Here is a 22,511-nt window from a genome sequence, read left to right on the forward strand (position 1 = left end):
AATCTTTAAACCTCCATATATATATATATATATATATATATATATATATATATATATATATATATAAATAGAGATAATAATAGGGTTCAGGATTTTTGTAAAAATTAAAATAACCTACCTAAAATATTTAGCTAACCACCTTCACACAGTAAGCTATTCAATATATGATAACTATACATTATAATTTGGAATAGGAGGAGTGAAGTGAATAGGAAAATCAGGTCTAGGACCTAGATGATTCAAATGCTGTGGGGGTGGAAAAATAGTGACCCTCTCCTTGGGGATTCAAATGCTACAGTATATGAGTTAGTCCTAATAAGTTCGCATTGGTAGTCATTCTGAAATTTTTAGCTCTTCCTTTGTTCTTACTCTAAAATCCACAAACACAGGGTTGAGTTTGTAAAATAAAAAATTTAAGATTTTCAGGCAGAATAGCTTAAGCTTCACTGACAGCCCCTCCACTCTTGCTTCAAACACATAGAAGTCATAGAGTATATTTTTTTTAAAAAAGGAATATATATACGGGGTGCCCAGGTGCCTCAGTCAGTTTAGTATCTGACTCTTGGTTTCAGCTCAGGTCATGATCCCAGGATCATTGGATCAAGCCTCGTGTGGGCTCCTCACTGAGTGTGTGGATCCTGCTTGAGATTCTCTCTCCCCCTCCCTCCCCCTCTGCTCCTCTTCCCCACTGTGTGCTCTCTCTCTCTCAAAAATAAATAAATAGATATTTTTTATAAACTTAAAAAGAAGGAATATGCAAAACTGGACTAAAAAATAAGATCAGTAGTAGAGTAGAAATAGAGTAGACATTCAAGGTAATGATCTCTGGTAGCTGAGTGTTCAGCTCTTAAGGATAATGAAGATTAAATGTGCTCTGTGAAAGTGAGCAAGATTTCTTGTTTCAAGACCCTGATTGTAAGAGGATGCCAGAGAAATCTGTCAGTTTCCTGCCTGCAAAGTTTTATACAAAGTTGTAGACTTGAGGTGGGGGAACAGAAACACTACCTTATAACAAATATACTTTAAAACTTAACAAATTATCCCACAATATTAAGCCAATGTGACTACAGAGCCTGAGACCCAAAAATCACAGAACAGGTTCTGGTCTGAAAGAATGATCATAAAGAGATGGGAGAGAAAAAAAGGAAACCAAACATTAGAAGCCTCCCCCTAAGAAATCTCTAACACGCAATTCCAAAATACAGGACAAATAATAATGCTTAGTGTGATATCTAACAAAATCAACAATTAGGAAAAAAAATCATTCCAGATGAAATTAATTTTGTGCAATAGATATATGAAGACTTTAAAAGAAGTTTAGGAGGCTCAGATAAGTGAAGAAATATTTATAAAGAAGACATTGTGAAACAAAAATAAGTGGAGGGAAAATAAGAACAGGTAGCTATCAAAAGAAACAATTAGGTGCTCCTGGGCGGCTCAGTCAGTTAAGGGTCCGACTCTTGATCTCAGCTCAGGTCTTGCTTGATCTTAGGGTCATGAGTTCAAGCCCTGCTTTGGGATCTGTGCTGGACATGAAGCCTACTTAAAAAGGGACGTGGGTGTATGCCTGGGTGGCTCAGTTGGTTAAGCATCTGCCTTTGGCTCAGATTATGATCTCACAGTTTGTGAGTTCGAGCCCCACATCAGGCTCTCTGCTGTGAGCACAGAGCCCACTTCACATCCTCTACCCCACCCCACCCCATCTACCCTTCCTCTGCTCATGCATATGTGTGCACTCTCTCAAAACCAAATAAAAATTTACAAACAATTAGGGATATTGGGAATTAAATATAAATAAAAACTCACTATGTAGTCAACATTTGCTAGACCTGGTTCAAAGAGAAAATTTATGAATTGGAAAAAGGAATTGAGGAATTCACTGAAAATGTGACACACAGAAACCACGATTAGAATATGATCCTCTTAGAACAGCTAAGAGTAATGAAGTCTACACTGAAAGACTTTAATATTGTCTAATAGGAGTTTCAGATAAAGAATGGTGGAGAAGAATAATTTGAAGGGGTAAAAGTTGAGCATTTTCCAGAAATGAAGACATGAGTTCCCAGGTCAAAAATGAATTCCAAATAGTGGGCAGGATAAATAAAAATAAACCTACAGTCAAAAACGTTACAGTGAAACTATGGATCAAGGATAAAGAGAAAATCTTAAAAGCTGTAAGAGAGAAAAGAGTACTACTTGAAAAGGAACTATAATTAGAATGACAGAAGACTTCTCTTTAACAATAGAGGCTAACAGTTAGTTGAGGAATATCTTCAAGTACTAAGGGAAAATAGAATTTTCTGTCCAACTAAACTTTTATTCAAGAGTGAGTTAAAATAATAATGCTTGCGGAAGCAAATGTGAGAGATCTTCATGACCTTAGAATAAGCAAAGATTTTTAAAACAAGACACCAACACCATAAAAGAAAAGATTGATAAGCTAGATTTCATTAAATGTAAGAGCATGTGTTCAGCAGGGGTGCCTGGGTGGCACAGTCCCTTAAGCATCTGACCCTTGATTTCAGCTCGGGTCGTCATCTTGTGGTTCGTGGGTTTGAGCCCTGTGTCAGGCTCTGCACTGACAGTGTGGAGCCTGCTTGGGATTCTGTGTCTCCCTTTCTTCCCGCCCGTCCCCTGCTCACGTGCATGTGCTTGTGTGTGCTCTCTCTCAAAAATAAATCCATGTTTATTTTTAAAAAAACTGGTTATCCATATGGAAAGAAAAAACTCCTTCCTTAGCTCACTTCATACCCAAGTTCTCAACAGATTAAAAATCTAAAAAACAAAAAGCAAATTTTGAAAGTTTGGAAGAGAGGGGCACCTGGGTGGCTCAGTCAGTTAAGTGTCTGATTCTTGATTTCAACTAAAGGTCGTGATCTCACAGTTCATGAGATCAAGCCCCGCGTTGGACTCCATGCTGACAGCACAGAGCCTGCTTGGGATTCTCTCTCTCTGCCCCTCCCCGACTTGTACACACGTTTTCTCTTTCTCTCTCAAATAAACTTTTAAAAAATTCAGAAGAGAATATAGGAGAATATATTTATGACTTTGAGATAGAAAAGCTTTCTTGGGGCACCTGGGTGGTTCAGTCAGTTAAGCGACTGGCTTCAGCTCTGGTCACAATCTCACAGTTCATGAGTTCGAGCCCCACATCGGGTTCTGTGCAGACAAATCAGAGCCTGGAACCTGCTTCGGATTCTGTGTCTCCCTCTGGCTCTCTGCCCCTCCCCCACTCACACTCTGTCTCTCTCTCTCTCTCTCTCTCTCTCTCTCTCAAAAATAAATAAATATTAAAAAATATGTTTAAAAAGAAAAGTTTTCGTAAAGAACCTAGAGAGTGAAAGCCATAAAAGATTAAAGTTTTTAAACTTCTATTCACAAAAAGACACTATAAAGTTGTGAGAATATGAAAGAATGAAGTTGAACTTTGTGCCTCACACCATATACAAACATAAAATAGATCTAATGTAAGAGCTAAAATTATGAAACTCTTAGAAGAGAGCATGGCTAAATCTTCACAGTCTTGGCTTTGGCAAAGGATTCTTAGATGTGACAACCAAAGCATGAGCTACAAAACAAAAAAATACATAATTTGGACTTGGGTGGTAATGGGAGGGAGTGAGGTATGATTCTAAAGGGGCAATGAGAGATCCCTGTGGTGATGGAAATGTTCTGTACTTCACTACATCAATGTCAATGGCCAAGTTGTGATATTGCACTATATTGTACTATTGGAAGATGTTACCTTTGTGGGAAACTGAGTAGTGTGTACACAGGATCTTTCTATATTATTTCTTACAATTGCATGTGAATCTAAATTATCTCAAAAAAAGTATATTTATTCAATACAATGTTAAAGAATTTAGAATAAATGAGTGGAAGAAACTACATTAATCCAAATGGATAAGTCTTGGACATAAGTTTGAATGTAAAGTACAAATTGCAGAAGCATAAATACATTATGATATTTATATAAAGTTTGAAAGCATTGCCTTATTTCTTGATACATGTGTAATTATGATATAAAAACATACATGGAAATGATAAAATTCAAATTCAGGATAATGATTTCCTGTGGGGATCAGCAGGGGAGGAGATAAGCTTGTGAAAGAAGGATCAATTACCACTAAACTGTCTTCTTTCTTTTTTTTTTAAAGAAATTATTGCTTTTATTATATTATTATTTATTGTCTTATAAAATGTTGAAATTAGAAAATGTTGAAATTTTTGGAGCTAAATGGTGAATATAGTTACATCAGTTGTTCTAATGTACTTTTCTGTATGTTTAGAATATTCTACATTTTTAATCATTAATATACAATTGTGTATATTGATCATTGTTTTGTGAATCTTGTATTGAATTTTAACCAGTAAACTAATCAAAAAATCATGTATTAACTTATATAAGGATTCTTAGTAGTGCTAAGAGTTCTACAAATTTATGCTCAAAGATAAAACTATGTGATGAGAGGTTGGATTCCCAGTTGGCGATTTTTTTCCCTTTTGAGATTAGCCAGTTAAAATTATAATACTGCATACCGTTTATTCAGTACTTTATATGTGCATGCACTGTTTGTAAGCATTTTGCACGTTATCATTTAATTCCTAAAACAACCCCTTGAGAGTAGGTATTATCCACATTTTCCAGTGAAGAAACTGGCTTTGTTTATCAGAGCTCACATAGCTAATAAGTAGTACAATCAGAATTAGAATCTGAGTCCCTATGACTCTAAAGTTAGGCTTTTAAGTGACTTTACTCTACAGCCTTTATGTGTATAGTTGTCATGAAAATTCTATAGTACATTTGAGTTTATTGAAAGAGGAGGAAGGCAAACATCATCTTCTGTACAAGATAATTTCTAGAGTTCAAGAGACCCAAGATAAAAGCATCAAATCACATTTTTATTCCTCTCACCCATTTACTCTGTCCATACCTGACTCCTTGTTATTGCTGAAACCTTACTATCCCTTCTTGTAAAACCTACAGTGGACTGCAATTCCCAGTTTACATTCTTATAGAAATTTTTAGTTGGGGAAAGTAGTTGAAGGAGTTGAAATTGGGAAATGAATTAGGAACCAGTTCAAGGAATTCAGGATGACTTAGAACTATGTAAGCCATATTGTGTTTCACAAAGAATAGAACTCCGGTCTCCTGATTTCTGATTTTATATTGTCATTATTCAATCTTAAAAAAAAAAAAAAAATCTAAGAAACATTAAGAGTAATTAACACAAACATCATTTGTTCTGTCAGTCCTTTCTGTACTCCTCCACTAGATGTCCTCTTCCTCTTTCTAGAATTACCCTTCCTAGAAATGAGCTCTTGCTAGAAACTAGAGTACTGTTTTCATAATAATTTCTTAAACCATAAATAAGTTAGAGCATAGGATGGCTTCTGCTAAAATCATGACGCCTATTCTCTTGTTCCTCAGGAATCATCAAAACCAATAGATTACAACCTAACCCTTAAAATTGTTTAGTCTCTTAATGATTGATGATAGAATTTTTGGGCAGTTTCGATTAAACTCTTGTTTAATTGCTTGTGAAAACCATAACAATGAATTTTAGATGCTATAAACTGTTACCTCTGGCTTACAGAATGTGAAAGTAAAAGTCTACCACTAAGAAATAACCTTGAGAAAATAAATGTTGGGCACCTGTATTCTAAAGGTTTATTATACTTTACTTCATTGTAGATATCTATATTTTTTGTTGTTCAGGCTAAACTTTGTTTTCTGGAACCAAAAGTCTGCCCATTCTTATGACTGTTTTTGTTGATAATGCTCTACTAGAATCCTTGATGGGAAGTATCATAAAATACAAGAATGCCATTATTCATCAGAAAGAACTGATTTACTTACTCTCTTACTGGAGAATATTAAACTTATCCTATAAAAATTATAATTAATAGCCATGTAATTTTGTTTAGAGGCTTTAAGAGAAGTACCTAATTGTGCTAGCTTAGATGTACCCATAATTTCATCTGTCTGTATTTCTGGTGGTAGGTTATTTATGTTTTAACTTGGAGAAAGTTTATTTATGTTTTACCTTCCTTATTTTCTAAGGAACTGGCATTTGATCCATATGAATCATATGCTCGAGATATCTTACGGCCTGGTTTTCATGATCGTTTCCTTAGTCAGTTATCAAAGCCAGGAGCAGCACTCTATTTACAGGTATAGTAATTTTTAAATCAAGATATATGATGTCTGAAAAGTAATCTAAAAAAAAAATTAATCCCTTTTTTTTTTAGTCAATAGGCGAAGGTTTCAAAGAAGCTGTTCAATATGTTTTACCCAGGCTACTTCTAGCCCCTGTTTACCACTGTCTGCATTACTTTGAGCTTTTGAAGGTAAGATAACTCTTACTGCTATTTATAAAACATTCAAATATGATGCAATTTTTTTACCAGTTTGTGAATTATTATATGAGCACCCATGAATATTAGTCTGTATCTATTTTCTTTTTCTAGTTAAGAAGTAAATGTAAGGGTGCCTGGATGGGTTAGTTGGTTAAGTTATCTGACTCTTGATTTCTGCTCGGGTCATGATCTCACAGTCATGAGATCAAGCCCCCCCACTGGGCATGGAGCCTGCTTGTGATTCTTCTCTCCCTCTCCTTCTGCCTTTCCCTCTCCTCCCCCTCTTTCTATAAAAGAAAAAAAGGGGGGGGCAGTGTGAGTCTGCAAAAAAGTGGTGCATTTTCTCTAGTTTCAGGAGTGAATTTTAAAGGAATCATCAGATATTTTAATCTTGTGCCCTTTTTGTTTACATGGCCAACTGTGTGGAAACAACCTTGGATATATACATCCATAAAATCTAGCAAAAAGCAAACAGCTGCAGTATTTTTCATGTACATGGACTATAGGCAGGTAAAAACCGACAGGAATACAAAATTACTAGCTTAATCATCTGAATAAGACTAAGTGTACATAATTGAGTTTGAGGTTATCATGTATGCTTTCTCTTAAATGAAAAAATAGAAAATTTAACACTTGAAATCTCTATACCTTTCTTAGGTTTTATTGGTAATAAAAAGTACAAGATTAGCAAAATAATTGAGAGAAAACATGTCTGAGTTCAATTTCAACACATCATAATAACCATGTATTTATAGAGAAGATTAAATTGAGGACCAACAGAATGATAAGACTGTAGTTGATGTAATTTCATTTATAATAGTGCAGTGTTTATCGTGATAATAAGCTTATTTTAGAAAATAGGAACACTAACAACTTTAGTCTGAAGGCTCGCATGGTTGGACTTTGGCTATATGTTAAAGTTAAACAGTAAATTTTTTAATATTCCTTGATTTTTGTGTAGTAGACCAATTTGAAGATTGGTCCTTTTTCCCCTTACCATCACAAATATTACAAAAATTGTAGCCCCAAATGCTTAAGTACAGGAATTGTGTGGGAAAGGATTACAGATAAAAACTTAGAACTGAGGGGCACCTGGGTGGCTCAGTTGGTTGAGCTTCCAAGTTCGGCTCAGGTCCTGATCTCACAGGGGCTGAGTTCGAGCCCCACGTTGGGCTCTGTGCTGACAGCTCAGAGCCTGGAGCCTGCTTCAGATTCTGTGTCTTCCTCTCTCTCTGACCCTCCCCAATTCATGCTCTGTCTCTCTCTGTCTCAAAAATAAATAAACGTTAAAAAAATAATAATAATAAAAAAAACTTAGAACTGAGTAGTGCAGTTGAGTGGAAAACTTAGGATCAAAAATTGAGAAATGGTGGGGCGCCTGGGTGGCTCAGTCGGTTAAGCGGCCGACTTCGGCTCAGGTCATGATTTTGCGGTCCGTGAGTTCGAGCCCCGCGTCAGGCTCTGTGCTGACAGCTCAGAGCCTGGAGCCTGTTTCAGATTCTGTGTCACCCTCTCTCTGACCCTCCCCCATTCATGCTCTGTCTCTCTCTGTCTCAAAAATAAATAAACGTTAAAAAAAAAATTTTTTTTTTAAATTGAGAAATGTTAAAATTAAGAGATTATTTATCCTCCCCAAATAGTCTGGTTTTTTTTAATGTTACGCAAAACAAATTGGAAAAGGCAAATAAAAATTGTGCTACATCATACACTTTAAACACTCACTAGTGACCCTCACATAGTGTGCCAGAAATTCTTTGTAAAGAAATCTCCTCAGACCCCTTCTGCAAACATCTTGTATACATTTGTTAATGGCTTTGGTTTGCTGCCTTTACGTTTGGGAGCTGGACAATATCAAACGTCTGCTACTGTGGATAATTTATCTTCTTTTTTTCATGTTTTGCATTTATTTTAACTGCTATATGCTTCAAACTATCTATCTATTTATTTATTTAAAATGTTAATTTCTTGAGAGGGAAAGAGAGAGAACAAGCAGGGGAGGGGCAGAGAGGGAGGCAGAAAGAGAGAGAATCCCAAGCAGGCTCCACACTCATCTCAGAGTCTCACAACCACAAGATCATGACCTGAGGCAAAATCAAAAGTCTGATGCTTAACCGACTGAGCCACCCAGGTACCCCATCAGACCATTTTTTATACTGCCTATAAGCTGATGTCTTTCTTTTTTTAATTTTTTTTAATGTTTATTTATTTTTGAGAGAGAGAGACTGAGCATGAGCAGGGGATGGACAGAGACAGAGGGAGACGCAGAATCCAAAGCAGGCTCCAGGCTCTGAGCTGTCAGCACAGAGCCCAATGCAGGGCTTGAACTCACGGACTGTGAGATCATGACCTGAGCCGAAGTCAGACGCTTAACCGACTAAGCCACCCAGGCACCCCATTTAAAAAAAAAATTTTTTTTTAATGTTTTTATTTATTTTTGAGACAGAGAGAGACAGAGCATAAGCAGGGGAGGGGCAGAGACAGAGGGAGACACAGAATCCGAAGCAGGCTCCAGGCTCTGAGCTGTCAGCGCAGAGCCTGGTGTGGGGCTCAAACCCATGAGCTGTGAGGTCATGACCTGAGCTGAAGTCGGACACGTAACTGACTGAGCCACCCAGGCACCCCTGAGCTGATGTCTTAATACCAGCAATAAGAGAAGATTTAGAAAACAGCTTCTATCATAAAAATAAGTGCAACAGAGGTCTATCTAGCTTCCATTCCCTTAAACTAGATTTCTAAATTTAGACATTCTTATCCAGAAACCATGGGTTCAAAGCAGTGAGCTAAATGGTATTATAGCTGACTACAGATGTTAAATGTCTAAAGTTAAGCATAGGATAGTGTAGTTCAGGAGCCATTGTAGTAAAAACACAATTAACAGCTGGCTATTGTACTATTCCAGTTTTAAATTTTAAATCAATCAAACTGCTGTGAGGTGCATTTATAATTTTGGTAATTTTCTCTTTGATAAGAATAGATAGTTTGAAAGGTGTTTTATTTTTATAAATGAGCTATCCTAACATTTTTGTAGGGTTGATATCCTGTTTAAAGTTTCAGACTCCTTTCCATCCTTCAGATTTTAACTTGCTTTTACATTATTGTTGCATTTTCTGCCATTTTTCTTTAATTTCCTCTCCTTCTGGAACTCTAGTTACAGATATGTTGAACCACTTTATGTTGTCCCACAGATCTATAAGATTGTTCGTTTTTCTTAAATCTTATTCTTTGTTCTTCAAATTAGTAATTTTTATTGATCTATCAATAGAACTGCTAGTATCTTGCTTACTCTTGAATTTCCATTTGGATTTTGTTTTACAGTTTCCACAGACTCCCTATCTGTCCATTCAGTAAGACCATGTTTTCCTTTAATTCTTTGAACATGATCAGAAAAGCCACTTTGAAGCCTTTCTTAAATCCAACATCTGGGTCCACTTGGTGTCAGTTTCTATTAACTGACTTTTTTTCCTTGAACATGAGTCATATTTTCCTATTGTTTGTTAGTTAACAACTCTGGATTCTATAGTGTTGAGGATTGTGGGATTCTTGTTTTTGGATTGTTGGTTTTTTACTTTAGTAGACAGTTAACTTTCCTGCTCTCAGCTGCAAATTTGTCTCTTCTGTGTTATACAGCAGCTGATATCTCTGTTTACTTTCTAGGATTTCCATATGCTGCTTTTTTAGCCTGATTCTCTTGGATCTCCCCTACACATGTATGATTTGGTAGTCAGATAAGTGTGTGGGCAGAGATGATGTTCAGATTTGGGGGCACAGTCTCTGTGGTTCCCTTATACTTGGAAATTTCGTCCTTAATTTCCAGCCATTCTCTCAGCTTTAAACGTTATCCCCTGGCATGTGAAACCAGTAAGGCTTCAGTTTTCTGCTGCCTGAGCTGTGTATAATTTGGGGAATAAACACAGTTTTTTTGTTGTTTTAATTTTTTTTAATGTTTATTTTTGAGAGGGGGGAGGGGCAGAGAGAGAGGGAAACACAGAATCTGAAGCTAGTTCCACGCTTGAGCTGTCAGCACAGAGCCTGATGTGGGGCTCAATCTCACAAGCCATAATAGGATCATGACCTGAGGCAAAGTCGGCCACCAAACCAACTGAGCCACCCATGCGCCCCTGTAATTTCTTTTATTACTGCATGTTTCAGACTAGAAATTGAACTTAGCTTCAATCTGCTAAAACTATTAGTCTTTTTATAGAAGGAAGATACTCTGATAGGTATACAGAAAGCTGAAGAGCACATATTTAGCATCTGCTAAAAGTGTTAAAGTATTACTTTAAAAAAAAAAAACAGCAAAAATAAATAAATAAAAAACAGCATTATTGAGACATAATTTCCCTGCCAAGTGTTCTCCATTAAAATGTACTGAGAAAAAAAAAAAACAAATTCAGCTCCAAGGACCTGTAGGGAAGGAAATTTTTCTTCAACCCACTTACTGGGTCTGAAAAGTAAACTGACAAAGACTAACAGGAAAAAAAGCATACAACTTTATTTATTCATACAAGTTTATTTGATGTCACTTTTACATGATACAGGAGCATTGGCACACTGAATATTTAAGGTGAAGGAACTTAAGAAGACAGAAGCAAGAAGGTCATTGATCTTCTGTTTTCTAAAACCCCTTCGACTTAAAATATTTAATATGTCAAGGTGCTATTTTGGGGGGTAGCATGTCCTGAAACCCATCACTCCTTTCACCTCCTCCCACCCCCAATCCCATCATTTACTCATGAAATTGCTCTGGATAAAGCAGTGACCCCTTTGCTATTAGGTAATGAACTGCCACACCAAACGTTGATTATGGCAACATGAAAAAAATCAGGAACTTCTGCAGTTCTCATTAGAATTAAAAGGATTCAATGAAGAGAGCAGTATAAAAAGGGAAATGTAGAGGGATGCCTCGGTGGCTCAGTCAGTTAAATGTCTGACTCTTGATTTCGGCTCGAGTCATCATCTCACGTTCCTGAGATACAGCCCCGCATTGGGCTCTGCCCTGACAGTGCAGAGTCTGCTTGGGATTCTCTTTCTCTCTCTCTCTCTCTCTCTCTCTCTCTGCCCCTTCTCCCACGTGCATGTGCTTATTCGTGCTCTCTCTCTCAAAATAAATAACATTTTAAAAAAAGGGAAATGTGGAAATGTAGGCTGTTTATTATCCAACTGTTTATTGAACAACTTTGCTTGTTTATTATGTAAGCACGTCAAATTCACTTTCTTCAAAACTCACTACCTTTTCCAGCAGAAGTACTCTTTCTGTGCTCACTCTCTCATGAGCAGCCCCCACTATCCATCTTTCTCCTCAGTAGAAACCTGAGTGTCCTTGGGGCTTCAGTCAGTTAAGCCACATTGGGGCGGTTCAGTCAGTTAAGCGTCCGACTTCGGCTCAGGTCATGATCTCACAGTTCTTGAGTTCAAACTCCGCACAGGCTCTATGCTGACAGCTCAGAGCCTGGAGCCTGCTTCGGATTCTGTGTCTCCCTCTCTCTCTGCCCCTCCCCCACTCATACTTTGTGTCTGTCTCTCTCAAAAATAAATAAAAATTAAAAAAAAAAAAAGAAACCCAAAAGTCTTCAACTCTTCTCTCTCATTCTTTCTGTCACATCCATTTAGTCACCAAGTAAGTCCTTTTCGTTCTTGAAAAGGATCTTCTTTTAGATTCATCTTTTCATTTCCTCTCCATACTCTGAAGGCCATGATCATCTTATCTCTATTATTGAAAGTCTCCCTTTAGTTTTGCCTTTTCCATCTCCCTTCCCTACACAATCTGCTCTTGAGGAGCTAAGTAAACCAAAGTCATCCTTCTAAATTGCAAATTTGATCATGTTAGTCATTAGTTTAAAACCCTTAATGGCTCCCCATTGCCGCAGGTTAATGTCCAAGTTCCTGATAAAGCCTGAGGTTGACCCATCACTTCTCTCCAACCTCTTTTCTTCCCACCCACCAGGCTCCACTCTTCAGCTAGTTTCTCTCAGTCCTGGTCCCTAAAAATCTCTCAATCACACATACTATTTCATCTGCCTATTTTAAATTCTTTTACCAGTGTTTCCCCATTCTTATTCTTCAGTTCCTATAGTCATTTCCTTCTGGAACGCTTCTTCTTGCTGTGTATTTGCAGAAGGCTATATTTCCTCCATTACATAACACTTTGTCATTCATTTCTCTTCTCTTTCATGCTTTAAGCTAACAGTAGGGACCAAATGGGCTTGCTCACCATCATATTTTCATTGCTATAAATATGGATGGTTAATTAAATATTTGCTAAATTAATTCCAGTTGGGACCTGATTGGCTTTGCCTTGTTGATCTGCCCTTTTGAGGTTTTTTTTCCACTCAGCTACTATTAATGTTCTAGTTTCTAAAAGACAAAAGACATCTACTTAATTATCTCAAAAATTTGTGACTTTCCTGAAACATCTTTGAGAATATTGCTTTTATTTCCTAATAGTGAATTATAAGTCATGTTATAATTTATATTTTAAGATTTCATTTTTATATTTTCAACCACTGACTAATTTTATAAAGATATTACTTTATTTAACTTACAACTGTAGAAGAAGTATACATTTATGCCGTAAATTTATACTGTTTATTCCATGTATTATATGCAGCTTTGGTAATGATCATCTGCTCACTTGTCTTGGGGGAAAATGAGGGTTTCTTTAGGCTGATTAAGTAAAAGAAGATTACATTTTGTTAATATCATTAACATCACTTACTGGTTGAAATTTCATATATTATAATAGAGTTATTTGCATGTATGAAATCACTAACTTAAAAAATAACTTTGAGGGGAAAGGAGGGAACTGGTTATGAAATGTACTTTCTTGGGGTGCCTGGGTGGTGCATTTGGTTAAGTGTCTGACTTCTGCTCAGGTCATAATCTCGTGGTTTGTGGGTTCAAGCCCCACATCGGGCTCTGTGCTGACAGCTCAGAGCCTGGAGCCTGCTTCGGATTCTGTGTCTCCCTCTCTCTCTGCCCCTGCCCCTGCCCCACTCGCACTCTGTCTCTCAAATATAAATGAAATTAAAAACAAAAAAGTTTAAATTTAAAAACATATATTTTTTAAGATTTTTTAAATGTTTATTTATTTATTTTTGAGAGAGAGAACAAGCCAAGGGAAGAGCAGAGAGAGGGGGAGAGAGAAATTCCAAGCAGGCTCCACGCTTTTGGTGCAGAGCCCAACATGGGGCTCGAAGTGCTGAGCTGTGAGATCATGACCTGAGCCAAAACCCAAGGGTCAGACGCTTAACCAAATAAGCCACCCAGGCATCCTGAAATGTACTTTCTGACTTAATAAGTAATATGAGCAATTGAAAGCTGAAGATAATCTCTAAATCCCATTTTAGTTAAGAATTTCATCTTTTTCACCCATAGCTTTTAGTTGTGCTGCTACTATAAAAGAATAGTTGAGGGTCATTGCCTTTCTTGTGCTCAGCCTTTAAAGGGATATTTAAGTTAAAGCATAGCAAAGAGTCGGGAGCAGTGGTTTAATTAGTTGGTTTCTGGATAATTTGGATAATATTCCATACATTTGTTAACAGGACTAGTAAAGTAAATTTACTATTTGACCATATATTTTCCACTTTGTAATCTGTTCTTAGCATCTCATCAAAGAGTATACAAGTAACCACTCCACAATCAAAATGTGATCCTCATCTTTGCTTGTGTTTTCCCACTCTGTGATAAACTCTCTATATACACGCAACATTTAAGACAAAGACAAATCTTTATTTTATGTCCCAAACCGTAGATAATTACATTTTTCTTGATTCTATATTTTGCCATCCTGTGCACTGCATGCAGTTTACCTATCTGAATGGGCTAGATCTTATTTGGTGAATATTTTCTAAATAGGTATTTCAAACTTATTTTGGTGTTTTGGTTAGTATATTGAAAAGCCCTTGAACTCAGGGTCAGAAATCCTGGGTCTTGCTTGCCTCTGCCACCAAGTAATGGCAGTTCCTTCATTTTAAATAATCTAGTGTTGGAAAAAGTAATTTCTAGAAATAAAAACATGAGTTCAAAGGGTTTTTTTTTTTTTTTAACCAAAGGAAACCATTACATGTTTGTGAATTAGTTGGACTCCTATAAAATGCATCAGGTGTAACACTTTATTTTTTATATATAAACAGTCTTCAGTTTTGTCTCCTTTTCCAGTTCACAGCTTCTTAAATTTAAACCCATTTAAACCCTGGAAACTTCCCAGGGTTTCCTTTGGACACGCAGTACCCCATATTGATTTCTGCCCCTTCACTTATTTCTAAAGGACCAAGAAAAAGTAATCACTGTATAAGTGGATCCTTTCTTTTGAGAATATAAATTTTATCAACAGTATAGAGCAATGAGTTTTCACTGTGCTTTGGAATATGATTCTGTGGATTATTTTAAATATAATCTCATATACAGCAATTTAACCTCAAGACTTGATAATTTTTAACTATTTAAATAGAACTGTATTTGTAAAATTAAGTTGTTGCTGTTGCACAATGTTATTAAATAGGTACCCATGAAAAGCTTGGTATTGAACATCACTTTGGTAAAAAGAGGATGCTGCTTTGTGGAGTCTTATTTACATACTGATTGCCACTGCTTTGTTTCTGTAGCAACAATAAGCCACCGCTTTGATGGTAGTTAACTTCAACTATTCGGCACCAATGCCCAGTTTAAGTCAGCTATGTTAAGCAAAAGTGCCTATAAGAAAGGTCATTTATTACATTGAAATTTATTTTAGATGCTTGACTAATGCTATGAAGGTAAAAATTACATTTAAAAATTACTTCATGGGGTGCCTGGGTGGCTCAGTCAGTTGAGTGGCCAACTCTTGGTTTTGGCTTGGATCATAGCCTCACAGTTCGTAAGTTTGGATCCCCACATAGTGCTCCGTGCTGACAATGTAGAAACTGCTTGGGATTCTCTCTCTCTCTCTCTCTCTCTCTCTCTCTCTCTCTCTCTCTCTCTGCTCTGCGCACGGTCTCTCTCTCAAAATAAATAAATAAACTTTAAAATCTTTTAAAAAAACTTAAAAATTACTTTATTAGTAAAGATTTATGGGTTTTGACATAGACTTTGGGTTTGTGGTTTTAGAATGTATTAACAATATTTTTGAGATACTGGTATATTCTGTATGTGAAATGCTATCGTTAATGATAGATAAATGACCCAGAATCTTCAAACATTTATGGAAGAGAAAACTAAATGCATGCCTAAATGCATTTGTTATTTTCATTGTTCTTTTTATGTATGTTAAAACTGTGTTTTGTATGACTTTAGGTTTGTTTGCCTGAATTAATAATACAAAAAATACCACAGGATAGAATATGAAGGACTCAATATTCTGTTCCCTGTTGGTGCCAACTCTTTAAAACTAAAAACTCTCCATGTGTCTTATTGACTTGAATATCTGAGCAATTAAATTCTGAAACAACACAGTGAAATAGTTCTCATTTGTGGTGCTCTCATTATGCCATGTAGAATTCTGCCTCTTTTTCATGAACACTGCTTTCAGTGTGAGATTGCTGACTTGGAAGTAAAGGTTAACAGTAACATTTTATTTGTCTCCCAAAATTCTGCCATATGAGAGGTGAATAGTTTCAGAGTGATAGGGACGGAAGGTATTTTGAGAGATTACCCAAAGTCCAGCCTTCAGCTTACCAGTAATAGCCGTTAAGTAAAAATCTAGTAGCTGTCTTTCATGAACACTTGGCCATTGACTTCCTTTAATCTAGCTGGCCACAGTGAAGAACAATACTATGAGTAAGTGATATCTGAGTATCTTCTGATATATATAGATATATGATATATATGTATATTTTAAGTCTTTTATCCTTTGGGGGGAGAACCATTTTTTTACCCTTTTTATCTGGGGGATTATTGTGAATAGATTTTTATTTTACTAACACAATTGAGACCGAATATTTTTCTAAAAAGTGTAGTTTGCACCTTTTAGTTGAAAGTATGGTGAGTTTTTAATAATGAATATAAGAAATTTGGATGATAAAAGCTGAGCATTAAATAGACTTTACAATACGGTATTTATAACTTATGGAATACTTGAGCATTTAAGGTATTTTAAGTAAATTATTTTTAGAAAAACGGTTTAGGGCTTTGAGTAAGAAATAAGTTTACTTTTCACAAATCATCAGAATGTGTATATAGTCTTTAGCAGAAATGAAAAGGAATTTATTGTTGATCTTTAAGGAATATCTTTCAAGAACATAAAATCCTTAGAGTCATAAGAATAATTACTCTCATTAAAAAGTAAACCTTGGGGCGCCTGGGTGGCGCAGTCGGTTAAGCGTCCGACTTCAGCCAGGTCACGATCTCGTGGTCCGTGAGTTCGAACCCCGCATCAGGCTCTGGGCTGATGGCTCGGAGCCTGGAGCCTGTTTCCAATTCTGTGTCTCCCTCTCTCTCTGCCCCTCCCCCATTCATGCTGTGTCTCTCTCTGTCCCCAAAAAAAAAAAAAAAAAGTTGAAAAAAAATTAAAAAAAAAAAAGTAAACCTTTACAAGGTACTTTGAATATTTTGTGGTTTTATTTCTCCTGTCTTTTCCTTTGTCGTAAAGAGTAAATGTTCTTAAATATTGCATGAAAACTATTGGTAAATGCTATTTCTTAACTTTTTCTTTTTGGTAGCCAGAAGCAGGTTTATAAGTTTACTGAATTCTTGTTACTTATTGTAACTCATACCTTGCTCAGTTAACTGCTTGCTTGAATTATAGCCACCTGTTGTATTTGATAACTGGTAGTAATTGATGACTCAATCCTTATTAAGCACAGACTTTTGCCACCAGTAGAAAATGTGCTTGGGTTTCACTAATAGTTACATTTCTAGTTTTACTCATAGTCTTAATGTGTGAATACTGACAAAATTCTTCATGATACCAATATTAATTCTATAGAACTACAAAGAAAACAACTTATACTGTACATTACCATTTACACAATGCTTTGATTTTTAATAAGAATCCCATTAAATAGGCACCTGAGTGGCTCAGTTAGTTGAGCGTCTAACTCTTGGTTTCGGCTCGGGTCATGATCTGACTGTTTTGTGAGTTCAAGGCCTGCGTTGGGCTCTGCGCTGACAGTGTGGAGCCTGCTTAGGATTCTCTCTCTCTCTCCCTCCCTTTCTCTCTCTCTCTGTCCCTCCGCAACTCACACTGTCTCTGTCTCTCTCAAAATAAATAAATAAACTTTAAAAAGAGAGAGAGAGAACCCCATTAAGTAGGCAGGGCAAGATTTTTATAAAGCTTCATTTAATAGTTGGGAAAAGTGAGACTCAGAAGTCAAATAATCTGCCCCAAAGTCACACAGCAGTAGAGTCAAAATTTGGTCCTAGGTTTTGTGTCTTCAAGTTCCTCTCCACCATATTGCATCCTCCTGTGTGTATTTATCTTCCTAATCATCCTGTTGCTACAGCAGCCGTGTTGGAATCAGAAACCTAAGACCAGATTCCATACTTCAGAAAACCTCATCTATGTGCTTGCTGCTGTGCAAATCCTGTGCTGGTTAAGAAGACACTTTATGTCCCTCATTTCTTTTCAGGAATAGTCACCTGAGAAACTGCACATTATTGCCTGTCACAAGGTGTGACATCTCTTAACACTGCTTCTACTGTTTTTTTTTTTTAATGTGGAAAACTTGGTTGCATGTTAATATAGAAAGTGATACATAAAGAAGAAAACGCTTTTTTAAAAGAATGCATTTTATGACACATTTACAAGTTGCATTGTGATAGAAAGAGTTGAATCGATGTTATCTTTATTCCTTTTGTCCCAAACTGTCCTACTGGTTCAGATTTGTCATTTTGACTTTGCAGCAGTTAGAAGAAAAGAGTGAAGATCAAGAAGACAAGGAATGTTTGAAACAAGCAATAACAGCTTTGCTTAATGTTCAGAGTGGTATGGAAAAAATATGTTCTAAAAGTCTTGCAAAACGAAGACTGAGGTGAATATTTTTACTTTTTTAATAATCCTCCTTTTCACCCTGAATATTTTGGTATAGATTCAGGGATCTCAGTTCCCTCGTCAGTAAACAATGAAGAAAATAGTTTTAGTGACAAGCTTGGTCTTTCAGAGGAAGTGACATCAAAGCCAAGAGAATTTGTTATTGTTTGAAAAACCTTTCATATTTGTGCATTTTCCTTGCATACTCCCAGACAAGACCTCCTGAGAGCCAACTGGTAAGCTAAAGGAGAGAGAGAGAAAAATGTCTTGCGTAGATTTATGTCAACATCACCGTTCTGTGAAAGTAAAATTCGTAGTGTCCTTTATTTAGGGGTTATGTAACTTGAGGTATTAATTCAGATACATTGCTTCCAGTTTCCTCATTATAATCTGTGCATGATTTTTAGCTTTAGCTCTTATCCACTTAAACATTTTTAAATAATTTTTTAAGTCTTTTCTTCTTTTCACTGTATGGAGCTACTTTTTAATATTTGTCATTCTAAATAGTAGCCAAGGTAGAAGTAATCATTCCGTAGCTGGATTTATAGAGTAGAATTTTGTCAGTAGTCACTAAAAAAAGTCTCTACTGTGTTGCTTTGGTTTCTAAATGGTACAGTTTTGTATCACTAATATATGTGGAGAATTAGTGAACACTTTGTCAGTGCAACTTTTTTTTAAATGTACTCTTATTACTGTCCTTTATTTACGTGAATTCTAGGTTGCCTGTTATCTGTGCACTAATACTGTTTTTTCCTTTATCCCAGTGAATCTGCATGTCGGTTTTATAGTCAGCAAATGAAGGGGAAACAACTAGCAATCAAGAAAATGAACGAGATTCAGAAGAATATTGATGGTTGGGAGGGAAAAGACATTGGACAGTGTTGCAATGAATTTATAATGGAAGGAACTCTTACACGTGTAGGAGCCAAGCATGAGAGACACATATTTCTCTTTGATGGCTTAATGATTTGCTGTAAATCAAATCATGGGCAGCCAAGACTTCCTGGTGCTAGCAATGCAGAGTATCGTCTGAAAGAAAAGTTTTTCATGAGAAAGGTACAAATTAATGACAAAGATGACACCAGTGAGTACAAGCATGCTTTTGAAATAATTTTAAAAGATGAAAATAGTGTTATATTTTCTGCCAAGTCAGCTGAAGAGAAAAACAATTGGATGGCAGCACTGATATCTCTCCAGTACCGGAGCACACTGGAAAGGATGCTTGACGTGACGATGCTACAGGAAGAGAAGGAGGAGCAGATGAGGCTCCCTAGTGCTGATGTCTATCGATTTGCAGAGCCTGACTCCGAAGAGAATATAATATTTGAAGAGAACACACAGCCCAAGGCTGGAATTCCAATTATCAAAGCAGGAACTGTTATTAAACTTATTGAGAGGCTCACGTACCATATGTACGCAGGTAAGAAATGTAATTGAGTTGCCTGTCACTTGTGTTTTGCTGCTTCCAGCTGAGATTCTTTGCTGCACAGGTCACTGTGCCTAAAATAGAAAGCAGACTAACAACAAAGGATGATCTCTGCATTATCCCAGTTCATTTTCCTTTGCCTAAAAAACACTGCCATTTATACTTTGTCTACCACATTTACATATTATTTTGTAGCTTTATAGCCACGATTGCAAATGAGAAAATAAAGTCACTTGGCTAAATTTTCCCAGTTAGCGGCAGAAACAAGACTAAAAGTACTGAGAAATCATCATCGTTAGGGTCTAAAAAACTTTTTCACATAACCTTTACCACTTGTTTTTTTCTTTTGTCTGTTTCCATTACTGGGATGATAAAGTCAGTAAAAATTTTATATATGTTCATCATCAAAATTGTGCTGGTAGTACAAATATACACAGCATTGGGTTTTCTTCATTTCCATTCCTAAGACTTAATTAAATTTAGCAATCCTGAGAGTCATGTAAGTTTTCAATATTTTTTGCATTTTACAACTGATGTTATTTAAAAAAAAAAAAAAAGTCCATCTTAGTAGGGCAGTTTTTTAAGGACGAACATGTCCAAACTACCTAGGAAGATTGGTAGAGGCTGAATCAAATATGATGTTTGAGAGTCAGGGAACAAATGTGATGACTTTTTTTTTTTTTAAGTAATTTTATTTCTTCTAATAAAGTAACCAATGATAATCCAATATTCTTCGACCTTCAGTAGAAAGCTTGGTAATTGTAAACTACTGTAGCGTGTGGTATAGTGGAAATCTGGATTTATGTCGTCACTCTGTCCCAGCTCCTCACCATCCCAGAACCTTAGTTCACCTCAAAAATCAACATCACAACAGTTACCTTCAAATGCTGTCGGAAAGAATAAATGAACTGCTAAAGGTGAAAGCTCTTTGTAAATATAAATGTAAACTTACTTTCAAAGAATGTTTTTATTACAAAGACCTATAAACTGAAATGTAACTCTTAGAACATAAGTGTTATTCTTAAATAGTTGAATGAGAAAGTTAACCTCCATCCCTATACTTCTTGCTTAAATATATTCCTGTCTCTAGGAGATGTGCGTTTCTGAGGGAGAGGTGTTTCTGGTTTTGGTTTGTTTTTTTCATCGTGGATGTTTTTCATTGTTTAAAGTCCTATAAATGGGTTCTCAGTTCTCTCTGGAAACTGCTCTGGCACCAGTTAAACTTTTAACTACTTGACTGTAACAAAGATGACTAGCATTCAATAACGTTAATCTTTTCAGTTTATTAAATGGCCACTTAATTACTTAAGTGGCCTGGCAACCGTATCAGGGCCACCTTGCAAAAAAGTAAAATTAGAATATTTTTAGCAGTGATATCAAACACTTTTATAAACATAACGTTTCATCGTGTCCACATGTCTCTGGGATAAATAAGCCAGAGTTTTGTTTTCTTTGTAATTTTTATCTGGCCTCTAATTGGTAGTTCTCTTGCTAGCCTTTTCCATAGTAAGATATTAGTGCTTTCCATAGGCCATTAAAAGCAGTTTGGGTTCTCTAAACAGACTGCATTTGGTAGTAGCAGTCAGTAGCTGAAACACATTGAAGATGGCGAAATAAGACTAGTCTGGGGTTCCAGTTTTACTACTGATTTTTTGCCTAGAAACTGCCACAGTCCATGCACCCATTTTACTGACTCAAAAAAAAAAAAAAAACGTCAAAGCACAGGAGAGTTAAATAAGCTGCCTAAGATTTTCCATGAAAAAGAAATAGGTTATTCTGGCACCTTTTTTACATATAAAACATTTTGAGAGGTGCAATTTTCAGTAATTATTATGACCAACTTATTTCATGATTTTCAACCTCTGTATTCTTCTTTAAGACCTAGAATACAACTACCAAAATGTTTCATTAAATTACTCAAAATTTGTGGTTGCAAAACACTTATTTCTTTGCTTTTTAAGGAATTTTTAAGGTTACACAAAGCTTCAATTGCTCTTCTTGCCACATTATTCTGATTTTTTTAAGTGTCTTGAAAGAGTCATTGATTTAACATAAGTATTCTAAGCTATTCATCATTTTATTTTAAATACCTGTGTTTTGAGCTCTTAAACTGTTTAGCTTAAAATTGATCCTTAGATTTTTATCTGTGTGGGACCAAAGCTTTACTGATTTTTTTTTTCTTGTAGAACAGTATTAGTGGAAAGTGCTAAGGAGACTTACCTAATGTTTACTGTCATGTCAGTGGGATCTGAGTTGGAAACCATTTTCAAATTCCTAATTTTTAAATGTAATTGTTTCTGTAAAACTTGATTGTTAATGATAAAAATTGTTTTTAAACTGCTGCTGAATTTCACAGAACTAACGATTATTAGTAAGCAGTTGCAGAACTACAATTAAATATTTTCTGGGGAACTGTGTGCCTTTTACTTATTTTCCGAACAAGGATACTTTAAGATGTGAATGAGCATAGCCGATGGTTTTTCTGCATCTTGGCTGTGTTTTCTCCTTAACGTGCACAACACTGGCCAAGTCTGCAGACGTAGTACGTGTGCCACGGTTTCTTATTCGTCACTCTAGGTAGTTGCATTCATTTATATTAACTTCTAGCTTTTGAGTAGAATAGTATTTTTAAGTGTTTTACTTCTAGCTAATATAAAACACTGAAATTTCCAAATTTATAGAAGTTTGCAAAGTTAAGTGTGTTCGCATTTAAATTGACAAGACTGTTTTACTTTTTTAAAAAGTCAAAATTTTGAAAAAAAAATTCCTTTCATTAATATC

At 36.0% G+C, this 22,511-nt stretch overlaps 1 protein-coding gene across 3 annotated transcripts in view; it reads left to right on the forward strand.

Annotated features, from left to right (window-relative positions):
- The window catches only part of SOS1 (SOS Ras/Rac guanine nucleotide exchange factor 1), a 152,201-nt gene that overhangs the window by 88,918 nt on the left and 40,772 nt on the right, over positions 1 to 22,511 (forward strand). For 2 of the 3 annotated variants that reach the window (XM_011281161.4, XM_011281162.4), the window contains exons 7-10: positions 6,065 to 6,175; positions 6,253 to 6,351; positions 18,178 to 18,305; positions 19,069 to 19,724. In XM_011281161.4, coding sequence (XP_011279463.1) covers positions 6,065 to 6,175; positions 6,253 to 6,351; positions 18,178 to 18,305; positions 19,069 to 19,724 — 994 coding nt within the window. The remainder of the gene's footprint in view (positions 1 to 6,064; positions 6,176 to 6,252; positions 6,352 to 18,177; positions 18,306 to 19,068; positions 19,725 to 22,511) is intronic. The other variant, XM_011281163.4, reaches the window with a different exon arrangement.

This window comes from Felis catus, chromosome A3 (assembly GCF_018350175.1).
Source record: "Felis catus isolate Fca126 chromosome A3, F.catus_Fca126_mat1.0, whole genome shotgun sequence".
NCBI lineage: Eukaryota > Metazoa > Chordata > Mammalia > Carnivora > Felidae > Felis > Felis catus.